The sequence below is a fragment of the Thermomyces lanuginosus genome, assembly GCF_041956635.1.
Source record: "Thermomyces lanuginosus strain ATCC 200065 unplaced genomic scaffold VTN49scaffold_1, whole genome shotgun sequence".
Taxonomy (NCBI): domain Eukaryota; kingdom Fungi; phylum Ascomycota; class Eurotiomycetes; order Eurotiales; family Trichocomaceae; genus Thermomyces; species Thermomyces lanuginosus.
Genome location: NW_027192335.1, coordinates 208,745 through 224,252, shown reverse-complemented (window position 1 = coordinate 224,252; position 15,508 = coordinate 208,745). Strand labels below are relative to the sequence as shown.

Sequence of the window (15,508 nt, the reverse complement as noted above, 5' to 3'; positions counted from 1 at the left end):
AAGGGCACCTAAGAAGAATACATGCAGCACCAATCATTACTGGAGATACCTAACTACTAGACTACAATCCCGCAAGCTGCGACTCAGTTCCTGAAGCTAAGAGGACGCTGCTCCGTTATATCGCCGTAGTGAGTCCATTACGTTGGCCGGCCAGCCTCTGAAGTGAGTGGCTCCTCGGAAATCACATTAAAATACGAGGCACAACGATATTTGACTTGACTACGGAGTGGATTGGATTCTACTTTCTACCAGCCACTCCAACACCACCGAGCAAGCCCGGATATCTTATGCGTAAAAAAAAAATGGTGAATGAGACGCAACAGCGTCGATTCGACATTGTCGGATCTCTGCCTCTGGAGCTCACGATTCAGGTTATCCGTTATCTGGATTGCACGGACATCATCCGGAGTCAAAGAGTGCGTCTTGCTGCTCATTTGCTGATATGTAAAACTCGCAAGGTAGTAATATTCTAGGTATGCTAACAGGGCCCTTGATAGGTGTCGAAACAATGGCACGCACTCCTCTCGAGTGAAGCAATTCTTAAGCAGTCCTTGCGCGAAAAGTTAACATCTCTGGGTCTGGACCTGAAGGGTACGAATGTACCGATTGACAACGCGAATCGCTATTTCCAATGGCATCATAGGATACAATATGGTCGGCCGATCAAGAAGATCTTCCTACCCTGGACGGCAGAATCGACCCTTTCGCCTGTTACGGCCAGGGGTATCACCTATCACTCACGCCGACTGTGCTATTTCATTCGGAGCGACCAGGACATCTACATACTGAATCTCGAAACAGGAGAGAGATCGACTTATTCCAGAGGATACGGCAACATTTGGACGATGATAAAGGGCACTGCGTTGTCCGATCGCTATCTTGTCGAAGTTGCGGCACAACCACTTGGACAACTGTAAGATGGTTTTGCTTTTTATGGTGTTTCCGTGTCGGGCCCTCTGACGTTGATACTCCAATATCGAGCGCAGGTACTCTACGGTCGCGACCGTGTGGGATATGCAGACATCACAAAGACTGATTAATCGCCTCCCTGATTATCCCCGCCTGTCATCTTTCGTAAAAGACAAGGTTGTCATTTCTTGCGGCCATGGAGGAGTGGATTGTTCTGTCTACATTTGGGATTTGACATCCAATCTGATCCAAAAGGTAGAGGGCAGGTTCTCAGACCCTAGCATGTTGCACATTGCCCCGGATGAGGATGTGTTGGTGGTATTCGAAGTCAACTGGAAGATGGCCACTCCCTTGGTGTGGCAGAGCAAGTGGTCATTGACAACCGGGAAGCTGCTGGAAGAGAAGCAATTCTGCCTTCCGCTGGAAGGACGTTTTCACATCAGTCCGCACAAGCGCACCATTTTCCGAGCACTATTTTTCGATTCTACCTTCAGCTACAGAACAGTATCCTGGCATGCTCTTGCAAGAAGCAACGGGAAGCAAGCCGACCTCCATCTCATCTACGACTACACTGCCGACGAGCTGCGCGCTCGATGGATCGAATGCGCCGGTCTCCACAGAGAACCTTACAACTTCAACCGTCCCGCCATTCTAACTCCTAACTTTACCTACTATTTTGCTCTAAACATCAAACAGCCAGCTGTTTACAATGTCCCCAGCAGCACAACAACCTTGCTCCCGGACAAGTTGGACACCCGGGTGGTCGCTGGTAGCGAATCGTTGCAGGGACGATTCGCACCTTTTTTTCATTCCTTTGGCGACCAGGAGGTTTTTGGCCTGGCCGGTGAGGGCGGAGTTCAGCTCTGGTTTTTCAATCCCAACTTTGTCCCCGACCTCCTGGACGGAAAGCTGTTGCGATTGGGGAACAATCATTGAGTATTGACAATTGAGAACAGAGAGAGAAAAATCAAGTTTTCAGCCTCTCATTACACATCCCCGTTCTGTGTTTGGATTTCTTAGTTGGCGCGAACTTCAGAGAGACGACGTTGTCTGGAAATGTATGCCGATACCTAACCGCCTGCGTTGAAGTGCACCACTTCCCAATTGCTGACGGCCAAGTTCGAGGGGTTGAGACCTCCAGCTGTTACTACTTTCCATGTGCAGCTTGCTCAACAGCTTAGGTCTTATTGTAACAAGGACCGACCAGCCCGAGTTGCATGTATGTAAGCTGACAAAGAACCAGGGCAATCTCCTCTACCACTCTCTTCCAAAGTTTTCATCCTGGAATATTGGCTACACAGGTGAATGAGGCATACAATATTACTAGTATCACCATAATGAAGACCGAAACGAGCTGAACGATCAATTGAGTAGTCTATCAGGTATCACATCGAACGCTTTCAAAACCACGGGCTATTATAAAGTACCTCGTCGAGGCAGGCAGACGGCATCGTCCCAAAGGGTTCACATCAATCGATCGAAGGGCAGGCACCACGCTATTAGTTTGATAGAGTTTGGGGTAATGGATAACCAACCATGCACGCAAATTATTAAGTTGATAATAGTAAATAAAATCAACCCGCTTTTGCTTTTTGCGGCATGCATCATGATGATGAATGCAACACGACCCCGGTTGAGGGCGACTCAGTTCATCATGAGTAATCCCATTTTCCTCCCAACGATTTCTTCGAACCGAACCAAACCAAAAACCAGAGGGGAGAACAAGAGTAAAGCAAGCCAGGATATCAAATCGAGAGCTCCGAAACATTAAGTGAATTACTGCTCGGGACAAACGAAAAACAGACACAAACGCCTCGAATAAAATCCCCATTTTTTTTTCTGTTTTTGACTAGACGCGTCTCGTAGAAGCAGTAGAACCGGGAACGGCCCCAGGGCAAGTCACCGGTCCCATCGGATGCGGATTAGTAGGATTGGTATTCGAATTAGTTGCGGTGGTAGTGTGCGAGTTCACACCCATAGGTGCCGAGGTCGCCATCGACATCGACACATCCTGCCCGCTATGGCCACCATTGCCATCCCACCACGAGGGAACGTTCATGTCGTCAAGGTCCGGAAAATCGGGCAAGCCGCCATTCTGCAGCAGCGGCGCGCCCAGCGTCTCGTCCGCGAACAGTTTCAAGTCGTGCTCGGGTGCGGAGGTGGTCCAGTTAAAGTTGATGTCATCAAGGTTGAGGTTGCTGCTCGGTGGTGGCGGCGGCGAAGGTCCCATGGTCGTTGCGGGGACGTTTGGCTTCGGAGGAGACGGTGTCGACGAGAGAAGCGAGGAAAGAGGAGGCATCATTCCGGGTGTCGTAGTTGTTCCAGCTGAGGTAGTTGGCGGCATTGTCCTAGGCGGTGGCGCCTTGCCAGGCCCGGTACCCGGTACGGTCGCGGTCATTCCGGGGGCTGTATTGCCGACGGTTCCGGGTGTCGGAACCGAGCCTGACGAGGACGCCGTGCTCGGCGACAGTGTCCCCGAAGAGGACGAATCATCAAGCCGGGACCGCTTCTTTCTCTCATCATCGGGGTTCGAAGATGACGCGCTGTTCGTATTGGACGATGCCGACACCCGCTTTGTGCTCTTCCGCATGTGATTCGCCCACCTCCGTTGGAGACTGACCAGGAAATCTCGCGTACGCTTCGCATTTTCAAATGACTGGCTGAGCTCATCCAGAGCCCGGAAGCAGACATTGAGATGGCCAGCCATGGTCGCATGATCATCTCGGTCCTTCTTGCTGTTCTTGTTCAGTGACGGCGATGTTGTGATGGTCACAAAAATCAGCATCAATGCGGCCGTGAAGATAATCGCCACCACCTGGTTGTTGATCCTCCGGAATGTATAGAACTTTTCATAAATCCGAAGCAGCCGCGCGATAGCCGTTGCGCTCTCAATGCATGTTCGCCGCGCGTGCTGGTATCCCGGTCCTTGCTTCGGGTTCTGCGGCTGGATGTAGTCTTTCGACACCCAGGGACGGTGGACAAAGATGACAATCTGGTGGTATTGCATGCTTTTTTTTTGTTAGTTTGTCATCGGACACGAAAATTTCAGAAAGACATACTGAAGCATCAACAGATGCGGAAGCACCGGTTCGGTATCATTGTCCAGGTCGACCTGGAGGTTGGAAGGAAGGTTCGCCTTCCAAGCAAAGAGATCCTGGGTAACTTTGTAATTCAGCTTTTGAAGTTCATGGCGCGGAATCGTTGCGCAGCCATAACTAGTCAAGTCAGTCAACGCCGTTGCATATTTGCTCGCAGGAGACGCACAGAATATGGCCCAGAGGAGTAATCATCTCCCATAGGTTGGCAAACTGCCGGCTGATCAATTCACTAGGACTCTTAAGTCCCCCTTGGATGCACTTGGGTGGCTCCACGGCCCCATACGGATACCAAATCTCCTCCTTGGCGCGGTTCAGGTCTGACGCCGGCTTGGGCACGGATACGTCGCCTGCATTCATCCGGAAAGGTCGGCCGAGATAGAAGCCCCAGAAGCTGTACCATTAGGATGGGTCCATCATGTCAAGAGCGCGGCTGCTTACTGATCGGCAACGTTACTGCCCCAGAACGCGATTCGGCGGACTTCGGCCTCCATCGGAGTCATTCGCCCTTCCTCCACGTAACGCTTGGTGTCCATGTGCAGTCCAAGATCCAATGCCAAGCGCATAGACATGCCTGCATAATCAGCCTCAGGTTCTGCGCTCGAAGTCTAAGATGTACCTACCGCTATACAGCCAACCACGCGCATCGCGGTTCGATGCCGCCTCGTGACTACTCAAAATAACCAGTGCCTGCACCGTAGCAACGCAAGGCGAGTCAAGTTCGATCTCAAGCAGGGCCTTTGCCCGGTCTGCAAAGAACTCGGCAAGGGATTTGGGAAAAGTAACGAATGTCGGATGATAACGGGCCTCAAAGGCAGCGCCCAGCGCGCACCTGCGGACGTTAGTAAAGTCAGCACATAGGGAGAAGAAAAACTTACATAGCATTCGCCAGCACCTCCGAGTAAAACGGGGTATCATCGTTTTCGTTCCTCCACCGCGCCCGCGCCTCGTTAAACATCTGCCGATCTACCACGTACAGACTCGGATTCTGCCACGTAAAGTAGAGCTCGATCAAATGATCTTCCAAACTGGCATCGACGGGCTGGCCCAGCCGCTGATGATTCAAGAGTTCCTGGCCGTCGTGTCGCACGGACCGGACATCCGGGCCCGGTCGCTGTGTCGACGTCGACGACACCTCTACCAAGTTCAAATTGGACGTTGGTCCGTAATAGCGGAGATGCCCATCGCTGGCCAGTTTCAGCGTGCCCATGCGCGCCGACAGCTGCTCAATGACTTCCCTCTCGGCCTCGTCAATTTCCGAGTCTGACTCCTCCTCATCCATTCCCGGGTGCCATCCGTTCGGCACGTAGGTGGTATCATATTGGCCTGACTGGTTTCCTGCGTAGCCGCGATCCTGCGCATTCCCTGAATGATTGATATCGTTATACAGGCCATTCAGGCACTCAGCCGTCGGCAAGGCAAAACTCAGATTGTGGTCGGCGCACTGAGTTGGTTGCTCGGACGGTGCTTTCGACGAGGGAATGGAAGAGGGCGCAGAAGAGGGCACAGAGGAAGGCACGGAATTCGTCTGAGAGGCTGTCGTCACCGGGACGCCATTTGTCTCGGGCTTTCGCGTCGCATTATTCGAATCATTACGATGATTATTATTATTATTTTGTCTCACCACGCCGCGGGGGATCTGCAAAGTGTCCAAGACTCGGTTGATGCCCTGCTCGGCCTCCGGATTCATGGGCGGTGGCTCGAGTCCATGATCATAAATAAATTGCGATAGCTGATCGATTCGAGCCGAGAATCGCTCGGTTGCAGCCCGCAGGGAGACCCTAGAATGTCGTCAGTCACCTGTCCGAACGACATGTAAACACCGTCATCTCGGTACGAACTTTCGCTTATCATCGCCATGCTGATATCGACAGTCTTTATTCTTCTTCTGACAGTTCATGCAGTTTGGCGTGGCACCATCGCACTAAATCGATGATTATGATCAGTCAGCAACAACCAACCCTGGCTCACCCACTCAGGAGCCCACGTACCCGAATCTTGCTCTCCCGGCATGGCACACAGGCCGTTGTCACGTGCTTCCTGGGCGGCTTCTTCGTCTGCGTCGACTGAGTCGACGGACGCGATTCCTGCGGCGAGCCGGCCATGTTTGCGGTTTTCAGTGCCAGTTTTCTATTATCCCAACACTTCTTGTTTTCCTCGTCCCTGCCCTTGTTGGGGACGCCTTTCTCTCGCGCTTTGCAGGCGGGATCTGACGGTCAACCAGGACCTAGGATGCTATCCACAATGGCTCCGGTGTCCCGCCGCGTATGGAGGAAATTCATCTTCCCGCGTGCCATCCAAAGGGCGCTGCGACAGGAACAGAAGAGACTTTTGTCTTTGGGACACTGAGGGTTGAAGTCATACACTGAGGCCCGAGGGTTTTTTGGCCTGGCGAAGAATGCCCCTGTGGGTGCGGGGAGCGTCGATCCACTCACAATGCAGCGTTAATGTCCACGTGACCGCCAACCAGTGATTAGTAATGGGCGCGGCTGCCATGGCCCGCTGCGACTGGCCAAACCGGATTTCGCGGAGGCTTCTGGTCCCGCGTTTCTATTTCCAGAAACGTCACCGCTTGAACCGGCTGACTCAGACTGGCCAGCTGGCCAGCCGCCACTTGTGGTTTTGGAGGAGTCCAATCAATCAATGTATCATGAGATGAGTCTTGGGAATTATGTATCATAATTGAGATGATACTGAATCCGGCGGTCCGTCTGGCACAAGGGGGGCTTGGCTGCACGCCCGCGGGGGGGATAGATACCAACCGAAAATCGATGCCGGGGGGGCGCCTGATACCACTTCGAAAGTTTTCGACAGATCTTCTAGAAGACAAAAAGGTCGATGGCGCTAGGGGCGGGTGCTCTGGGCTAGGCCGCGAGGGAGATGTTCACCTGACAGCAAAAAAAATAAAGCTTGAATTTAGGCTCTGAATTTAAGCAAAGATTGCCGAGCGACTAATCACGAAACAAGTAAGTTAACTTATTTGAATTGAACTGGCGGTGGTTGGCATCATGCTGTACAACGCAAGCTTCGGCACTTTCTGTAGTTAAATCCGTAGGGCTACTCCGTAGTTCATACATACATGCTCCGTACAGGATTTTAGCAATTAACCCGCGAGTACGTCCGTCTGGCTCGTGCATTGCAGGAAGGAATCGAGCAGGTATACCACAGTAAAATAGGATAAAAAATAACTATATACGGAGTACTTCGGTAGGTAGGTATACACCTATAACCATTCTCATGGAACAATCCCAAGCGCCTGGTCTTAGGGCCTGGAAGCCCACTACCGCTAGCCCACTACGGTCTACGGAGGACTATTGAGGCTTAGATCGTATTGGCCCCCGGCTTGAGCCCCTGGTTCTGAATCACCTCAACCCAGTAGCCATCCGGATCCAAGATGAAGGCGACGTTTCGCATCCGCCCATCCGTCAGCCGCTTCTTCCAGTTGACCCCCAATGACTCGAACCGCTCGCAAGCCGCTTGCAGGTCATCGACCGAAACGCCTGTGCCGCCACACATTAGTCTCCCCACCATTCGGGTCATGTGAACGGAAAAAAAAAAAATTCAAGGAGTAAACTCACAGATATGACCAAAGCCTTGGGGCTCTGTGTTACCGTTGTGGTAGACAGGGCCCTCCTGATTCTCCGTGCCATAGTTGTATGTGAGCTCCAGGAGACCCTCCCAATCCGCCACGGGGTTGTGCGCGTCGGCCTTCACTTCCGGATTCGAGCCGGGATACCCCAGGAAGTACAAGTCAAACTTGTTTTCTGGGTTCTTGACGGTCCGGAGGAGCGTCATGCCCAGCACCTCCTGATACCACTTGAGACTGACCTCCGCAGACTTGACGCGGATCATGGTGTGGTTCAGCCGGTAGTTGGCCGGGTCCGTAGTCGCGGGCTTGTTGTCGAGGTTACGGCTGATGATCTCAACCCAGTAGCCGTCCGGATCCTTGACGAAGGCGATGTTCTTCATGCGCCCATCGGTCAGCTTCTTCTGGAACGGATAGCCGGCATCCTCCAGCCGCTTGCAGGCATCCTCGATGTTGTCGACAGAGATGGCGATGTGTCCAAAACCGCGGTACGGCTCCGTGTTGCCGTTGACGACGCTGTAGTTCGGGTCGTTCTCCGTGCCATGGTTGTGGGTCAACTCCAGCACGCCGTTGCGGTCTGAGAAGTGGTCCTTCTTGCCCTGCAGCGACTTGGGGCCATCGTAGGCGAGGAAATAGAGCGTAAACTTGGCGTCGGGGAAGTCCAGCTGATCAATCTGGCTCAGGCCAAGGAACTTGTAGAATTCCACTGTCGGTCGTCAGTAGGCGGATGATTTCCTTCCTTCAAAAAGAGAGGACAACTTACGCGATCTCTTCGGGTCTTTGACCCGAATCATAGTATCTGTTTCCCATGTCGGTCAGAAATTCCCCCCCATCTCCGAGGAAGTCCACATGGTTCAAGGATTAGTCACGTACGGTTCAGCTTGTAGGTCGAAGTCTGCGTTGCAGCCGCCATGGTGCTTAGAGCTCTCCCAAACCCTGGGCAGATCCGTCAGTGATTGGTCCCAACGAGAGCACAAGCTAGTGTACCTTGACTGAAGCGGAAAGATGGATTGAGGACCCTTATGGTAGTGGAAGAAACACAAGGCAAAATTCGTCGGGTCAGCAAGGATGTCATTTGACGTAAATACTGGCACGCTACCGAGTCTCCTCCAGATATCTCAATCCGGTTGTTTGCAGCAATTACTGGTACTGTATCTGCGGGGCTTGTCTGATGCTGTAGAAACTTGAGATGACGAAATTTCCTGGAACTACTAACCGTTTTCATTTGTTTTCCATGCTTATCAGGAGATCTGAACCATGGTCCATAGCTCCTATCAACCTTGTCCTTAACTATCTGCTCTGTACAGGTAATACGTCCATAGCTCTGAACGCGCTCAATATTCCTGAATCCATGAGCGCGTGCAAAATGTTTAGAAATCCCAGCCTTGACAGATGCGGGGCATGGAGGGGTTGTCCTGATGTTCTCCAAAATCGGGAGTTGTCCGACTGGTCATTGCCGGCCGAGACGGCTCATTACCCGCACGTGACTCTGTAGGCACTCATCCGGTTAGTTACATGACCCTGTTAGCTAAGTAGTTAGATTCAACCTTATGAAACCAATTTGGTCCCGTTCCCCCCACAGTTGGCAAGATGGCCGAGTTGGTCCAAGGCGTCAGGTTAAGGTTAAACCTTAATACAAAATGCGCAAGCATTTCCTGATCTCCGAAAGGGGACCTGGGTTCGAATCCCAGTCTTGTCATCTGATTTCCTTTTTTTCTACCTTTGGTTGTCTTCCTTTCCAGTCGTACCTGTTAGAGCCCGCTGCCTCAGGCGCCCGTATCTTGACAGGGCTAGGGCCTATACTTCACGTGACCCACCTTCGGTATTTAGTTCTAGTTCTCCCTGTAACCCTTTTCTCTCCTTCATCCTTGGTATTCTGTATATAGCCTGCTCTAGATAGACGGTCTATGGACGATTACCGTGCCTAGATCTGAGGTTCCTAACAGTACCCAACGACCTTTGTTTTATATTTTTTTTTTTTTTTTTTTTTATTAATCCTCAGCTAGGCTAACTCGCTTTTTGATATTTCGTATTTCCATATCTATCTTTTGGTTTATATAGCGTCTCGATCGAATGCATTTTTCAGTCGTGGGGGATGCGGTGCGTAAATTCTGGGAACTCGGTCAAAAATATATATATACCTAGAGGTACCTATATATATCCTGCCAGACACACTGAAAGCCCTCGCAGAACTTTCACAATGACAATAGCCAAGAGGGATTAAAATTGAACTGCAGCAGAATCACACATTCTTTCATTACGATGTAACTACCTATCATGATACTTACAACAAGCAGAAACGTCAACACCACATCTATTGAATGACAATACCATGGCATATAAGCTAGGAATCACTCCACCGAGGAGCCCCTATAGTACTCACTCCCACACATTGGAAAACAGATCATCATTTCCAGCAAATCCGCTCAGGGGCTTTATAGTGGAGGATCCACCTGCAGAAGTACTCGTCGGCGCAGCGCTGGTCCAGCCGCCAAAATCCTCGTCTGCAGTGACTTCTGGCTGTGTGGTCGGCTTGGACGGGGCCCCCCAGCCAGCGCCAATGTCGTTGGACGTCAGTTTTTCTGGCATCTTCATCGTCGCCGACACTGATGAACCTGGGGCTTCAGTAGTGACGGGTGCGGGATCTGGGGTTCTCCAAGGATCACTAGCCCAAGGATCGATGCTGACGGAGGAGAGAACATTTCCAATGTTGGTCGTAGAAGTGGAGGTTGTTGCAGCGGGCTCAGTTGCAGGGGCCGGCCTTGTCGTCGAAGAAGTGGAAGAGAGATTGAATGCAGAAGTGATGGTTGGCTCCGCCAACGGGGATGTCGTCTTGGGGGCAGGCGGGGAAGTGGTAGTTGTCACAGCTGGAGCCGCCAAGTCGAAGAGATCGTCAGAGGCCGACGGTGTGGATTTCGTCAAAACCGGAGACGTTGGCTTTGCGGGAACGTTGAAACCGTTTGCGCTGGACGAAATCGAGGTGTTTCGAGATGAGGCCGGCTTAGGAGCTGGCTTGTTGAAGGCAATGCTGTCAAAAAGTCCGTCGCCGCCCGAAGTAGCGGAGGTCGCGGAAGCTGCCGGAGTCGTAGTCGAAGGGGGTTTGGGATTCGCCAGGCCGGCCAGAGAGGCGAAGATATCTGAGGTTTGGTTCTGCGGCTTGGAAGCCGGTGGTGATGAAGGTGCAGGCGAGAACGATAGCCCGCTGAACGCGTCTGTTAACCCTCCAAGGTTACTAGAAGACTGTGACTGAGAAGTTGCCGTATCGCCAATAGAAGATGTTCGCTCGTGCTGCTGAGGTTGTGGCTTTGGAGCTGTCGCATACAGTGACAAAATTGACTGCTTGAGGTCTGGGCGCGACATCCTCTGGTTACCAGATGTAGGCGTGGTGCTGGACGGACGACTAGTCGGGGTGGACTGAGTGTTGCCAAAAAAATCCAGCCCTAATAACGTATCTGACTGCTTCGCCGGTTGTTTCGGAGCCTGCTCCGTAGTCGAAGGTGGCGGTCGCGACACAGGCGTGGGACCCGTTGTACTGGGGCGCTCTTGCGGGCTTACGACGTCATCATCGAAAAGATTAACCGACTGCTGCTGCTGTCGTTGTGCGGTAGATGGGGCCGAAGGCGCTGTGCGCTGTGAGGCCGAGCGCTCTAACTTGGCCTTTTCTTGCACCACTGCGAGCGGCTAGATTCCGTCAGCCATTGCAGAGATGAAGATTGGATGCCGTCCCATACCGTGTCATCATCGTTCCCAAGGGTGGAGGGATCTGGCATAGGCCCGTCCATAACCCATCGTTTGAGCTCGTACTTCGTTCGAATGAAATTCTCAATTTTCCTATACCAAATCAGTTTGTCCGATCGATCTCCTGGGCTTGAAGACTTACGCCTCTGACGGAATATGACCTGGGGCCAGCTTGGCTTCCCAATACCTGCCATAGTCAGCCCGTTGTTCTCTTCCCGTCGAAGCGCGTAGCATACTTGTTGGCTCGAGCATTGCCCCATTTGATCACATTCTGCAATTGCTCATCGGTCCACGAGTCGAGGTCGACGGATTTGACGCGACTGATATGGGTACCCATTCCCCGATGAATACCCGAGCAGCGTATGCAGATGAAGACGCCGAGATTCCACGACGCCCATCGCGGATCTGAGGCGATTGGAAGTCAGAGACTGCCAGGAATCAGTCCAGTGGAACGAGGGTTCAAAAGCGTACGCTTGTTTCGTTTACAGTCAGCACAGATCTTGTTCGCCTCCAATTTCAGGAGATTCTTGACCGTCTGCTGGTTCTGGGCAGCGCGGTCTGGAGGCACACGCCGGGACATGGCTGCGGAAGGTTTTTTAGGTATATGCGATGAGGTTGGGAGACAGACAAGATTGTTTTTTTTGTTAGTGGCGGTGCGGAGGGGAGTTGGGCAGAGTTGGTTCTGGTGTCGGCCTGGAGGTAATTAGTGGAGGAGTGGCTAAACGCTATTCTGGCCTCCTTCTCGGCCACTCCCGATTCCCGAACAGTCAATCAAGCCCTCACAAGGTTCTCTCCTAAAGACAATTGACGCGTCCATAAGCCCCGTTACCTCCAAACCGCCTTGTTTATTTACTAATTTTTATTCTAACAAAAGAAATTATCACTTTTGCTGCTCATTCTTCTCGTCCTTGGCCCCTTCCTGCTTAGGCTCATCCTCCGAGAACCGCAAACTGATGCTATTCACACAGTGCCTCTCGTCAGTTGGGGTCGGAAATCCCTCTCCCTTGAACAGATGGCCCAGATGACCACCGCAGTTGCTGCAGACGATCTCAGTTGCCTCCCGTCCACTTGAATAATCCGGCTGCCGCGTCACTGCGCCGGGTATGGCATCGAAATAGGCTGGCCACCCGCAGCCCGATTTGAATTTGTGCTCCGCTTTATAGAGCGGCGCATTGCAGGCCGCGCAATGATAGGTGCCTTTGGAAGGGTAATGATTGTCGTACTCGCCGGTGAAAGCGCGCTCGGTGCCCTTCTGGCGAATGACACAGAATTGCACTTGACTCGTGGTTAGAACGGCCTTTTCAAAAAGAGTCAAGACGACGTACAGGGTGTGAGGATGGCCTTCCACTCCTCATCGGTTCTTTTATCTGGGAACGACATTTTGTCTTCTGCGCGGGACGTACTAAAGAGGGATCCGAGAACGGAGCTGAGAGAAACAGATTTCAGCACTGCGGGCGACGGTGCGCGGGGGCGCCAGGCGCAGAGGAGAGTATGAAGTGGTCGGGAGGAACAGAGAGGCAAAGTCTGGGCAGCTACTCGGAATAAAACAGGAGCTTGATGCCAGTGGGTTGAAAACGTCGTTTGCGAGGGGAGGGGAATGGCGCGATAAAAGTGGCGTCCAAATGCCATCGGCATCCGAGTGGATGATGACAGATCCGACTGTCGGGTTCGGAGATTGCGCCGGGACGATGCTGAATTATGATATTTCTAATCCTCAGCGGATTTGCGCGTGCCAGCGACTCTTCCAATATTGTAGTATCTATCTCGAATCTCGAATGTTTATTCAGTTCGAGTCTTCGATGACATAACTTTCATCGGACGCTGGAAGTCTGGACCGTACACTAGTTGATGCCTGAGGCAGACGTCATGTTCTTGCAAGTGCGCGGCTTAGCTTGGAAGTTAGCAGTCAACATGAAAGCTGATACATTATCTTGAATGAGTCACGGTTCAAACCGTTTTCCTGTCCCTCTTCTCTTAAATGAGTTCGTAACGACTGCGTGTTCACAGTCATCGTGATGTTCACGTGGTGGCCCAGTAGAGTCACGGTTTTATGTGGACTTTTCTCCAACTCTCAGCCCCGTGAAACTGTGAATACGTCAATGCTGGGTTTGAATCATCTCTTTCCACAGGTGATGCCTCCTATTACCGGATTGTTATTGGTTATTGGCGGTTTCAAGGATGGTTGAGGAAGCGAATAGTTTATTGCAGGTTGGTAGACGTCCCCTAGACTACTTGACCACGGAGAGTCGGAGACCAACATCAACCGTGTTTCTCCTGGGTAGGATCTCGAACGAGAATACTGTCCCTCGATCGATCCGGCGTTGTTTCGAGCCATCGTCTCGGACTATGACCTGACCGACCCGGATGGCCGCCGACAACTGCGGGAAACGCTGGATATCCTGAAAGCCAGCGCAGAAGCCCAGCAAGATCTCCCATTCGATCCGTCCGGGACGGGCGGTTTGGGACTATCGACGTTCAGCGACACTGAGAGCGCATCGCGACAGGATACATTTGACTCTCTAGCCGCGGACTCTACGGACCTGCAGTCTGAATTCTCGTCCCTCACTATTGATGACAATGGCAAGCCGGATACAGGGTCCGCGGGGTTGTCCGGCCTCGCCAAGATGACGGTTGAACAGAAGACGAATTATTTGTGTGAAATGTTTCCATCCATAAAGCGGTACACTGTCGAACATGCGTTAAGTAAATGTGGACACGACGTGGAGAAGTCTATGGACGTTCTACTCAACCTCGCGTTTTTCGAGGACCAATCTCGAGACGATGAGGATCTCAAGGTTGTTGTACCGAAGGGGATCGAAGGGTTTGCCGATGATTCGTTTGCCCAGAAAAAGAAGAGGAAGAAGCGGAGAGCGAAACTGGCGCAAGAAAGCTCTTCCTCATCACTTGACTTGAACGACGCACCAGTTAATAAGTGGGATGACGCGAAAAAAGACATAGATTACATTTGTACAAGAACAACTCCAGTCTTGAAGAGGGAAACAGTCACTTCGACATATCACAAAATGGGCGCCTCCCTTTCCCGCACGATCCAGACTCTCGCGGAAAGTCATAGCCGAGCCGCAAGTAAACCTGCTGCTGCTGCTCAGGCTGCAGAACTTAGTGAACGGTTCCCTTCTATTCCCTCGTCTACATTGTACGGGCTGCTTTACATTGCGGGCAACTCGGTCTCGGCAGCCGATGAACTGGCCACCGCTATGCTGGCGCCGCGCACACCTCGACTAACGGACATTATCCAGTTCAACGTTCCGCGACCCGTTCTGGACAACGAAGAAGCACCTGCCAGACCCTCAAAGTCGTTTTCTTCGGCTTCCGACTACCACAGCGCACGCCTCGCCGCCGAAGCGCATTATGCTGCCAGCTCAGAAGCCTTCTCCAAAGCGGCGCTCGCCTACCGCCGCAGCAAATCCGACCGATTGATGGGTGGCGCGGCCGCGTACTACTCCGCTGTTGGCCGCGACCAGGCCCAGAGGGCAAGGCGCGAGATGGCTGCGGCAGCAGACAGCCTAGTAGACAGCCAGTCGACGGCAGACACCCTTGATCTGCACGGTGTCAGCGTCGCGGACGGCGTGCGCATCGCCGGCGAGCGCGTAATGCAATGGTGGGAGTCCCTGGGTGAGAAAAGATATGCACCCGGCGGAGCGGCGCGTTATCCGTTCCGTATTGTCACGGGTGCGGGCCGTCATAGTCGAGATGGGACGTCGCGGCTGGGGCCGGCCGTGAGTAAGATGCTGGCGAGGGAAGGGTGGCGGTTCGAGGTTGGGGAAGGGGTCTTGGCTGTGACAGGCAGGATTCGACGATAAATATGACTATGTAGCTATTTATGAATATGAGTACATATTCCGTACTAGAAACTTACGATGATGACGAGCTTGTATGTTTTTCTACCGAGATTTATAGACTTTGGGCAACGGTCATTAGGATGATATCGCATGGTTATCTTTATGGTTCCTAATGCTTGCCCCTTCCATCAAGGGATGGCAAGATGGCCGAGCGGTCTAAGGCGGCGGATTCAAGTCCCGCTATCGAAAGATGCAAGGGTTCGAATCCCTTTCTTGTCACTAACCGTCCCATATCTTTTTTTTTCTCCTTTCCCCTCCCATCTTCAACACATCCTTTGCAACACTATTATGACTACTCGTGCCCGCACCCCTATCGGGGA

At 52.3% G+C, this 15,508-nt stretch overlaps 7 protein-coding genes and 2 non-coding genes across 9 annotated transcripts; 4 read left to right on the top strand and 5 right to left on the bottom strand.

Moving 5' to 3' along the window:
• Positions 1–302: 302 nt before the first annotated feature.
• VTN49DRAFT_87 (uncharacterized protein) lies at positions 303–1,845 on the top strand (the record flags this gene model as incomplete). Its single annotated transcript, XM_069416538.1, has 3 exons — positions 303–416; positions 498–913; positions 987–1,845. 3 exons carry the CDS (start codon positions 303–305, stop codon positions 1,843–1,845), a joined length of 1,389 nt encoding a protein of 462 aa, XP_069272782.1.
• A 442-nt stretch (positions 1,846–2,287) lies between these two features.
• On the bottom strand, positions 2,288–2,677 carry VTN49DRAFT_86 (uncharacterized protein; the record flags this gene model as incomplete). The annotated part of the gene is made up of 1 exon (XM_069416527.1): positions 2,288–2,677. One exon carries the CDS (start codon positions 2,675–2,677, stop codon positions 2,288–2,290), a length of 390 nt encoding a protein of 129 aa, XP_069272781.1.
• An 81-nt stretch (positions 2,678–2,758) lies between these two features.
• Positions 2,759–6,500, bottom strand: VTN49DRAFT_85 (uncharacterized protein; the record flags this gene model as incomplete). The annotated part of the gene is made up of 9 exons (XM_069416516.1): positions 2,759–3,917; positions 3,969–4,124; positions 4,174–4,398; positions 4,446–4,578; positions 4,628–4,836; positions 4,883–5,785; positions 5,846–5,928; positions 5,996–6,213; positions 6,440–6,500. 9 exons carry the CDS (start codon positions 6,498–6,500, stop codon positions 2,759–2,761), a joined length of 3,147 nt encoding a protein of 1,048 aa, XP_069272780.1.
• Positions 6,501–7,325: 825 nt separating this feature from the next.
• Positions 7,326–8,665, bottom strand: VTN49DRAFT_84 (uncharacterized protein; the record flags this gene model as incomplete). The annotated part of the gene is made up of 5 exons (XM_069416505.1): positions 7,326–7,504; positions 7,583–8,296; positions 8,354–8,389; positions 8,464–8,526; positions 8,578–8,665. 5 exons carry the CDS (start codon positions 8,663–8,665, stop codon positions 7,326–7,328), a joined length of 1,080 nt encoding a protein of 359 aa, XP_069272779.1.
• Positions 8,666–9,174: 509 nt separating this feature from the next.
• VTN49DRAFT_t1 lies at positions 9,175–9,289 on the top strand. Its single transcript has one exon. It is a non-coding gene; the product is annotated as a tRNA-Leu (tRNA).
• A 680-nt stretch (positions 9,290–9,969) lies between these two features.
• VTN49DRAFT_83 (uncharacterized protein) lies at positions 9,970–11,908 on the bottom strand (the record flags this gene model as incomplete). The annotated part of the gene is made up of 5 exons (XM_069416494.1): positions 9,970–11,271; positions 11,322–11,421; positions 11,471–11,515; positions 11,565–11,733; positions 11,800–11,908. 5 exons carry the CDS (start codon positions 11,906–11,908, stop codon positions 9,970–9,972), a joined length of 1,725 nt encoding a protein of 574 aa, XP_069272778.1.
• Positions 11,909–12,208: 300 nt separating this feature from the next.
• VTN49DRAFT_82 (uncharacterized protein) lies at positions 12,209–12,708 on the bottom strand (the record flags this gene model as incomplete). The annotated part of the gene is made up of 2 exons (XM_069416483.1): positions 12,209–12,603; positions 12,654–12,708. The coding sequence occupies 2 exons, from the start codon at positions 12,706–12,708 to the stop codon at positions 12,209–12,211; spliced, it is 450 nt and encodes a 149-aa protein (XP_069272777.1).
• Positions 12,709–13,506: 798 nt separating this feature from the next.
• VTN49DRAFT_81 (uncharacterized protein) lies at positions 13,507–15,149 on the top strand (the record flags this gene model as incomplete). Its single annotated transcript, XM_069416442.1, has 2 exons — positions 13,507–13,536; positions 13,611–15,149. 2 exons carry the CDS (start codon positions 13,507–13,509, stop codon positions 15,147–15,149), a joined length of 1,569 nt encoding a protein of 522 aa, XP_069272776.1.
• A 176-nt stretch (positions 15,150–15,325) lies between these two features.
• VTN49DRAFT_t2 lies at positions 15,326–15,407 on the top strand. The gene has a single exon. It is a non-coding gene; the product is annotated as a tRNA-Leu (tRNA).
• Positions 15,408–15,508: the final 101 nt, after the last annotated feature.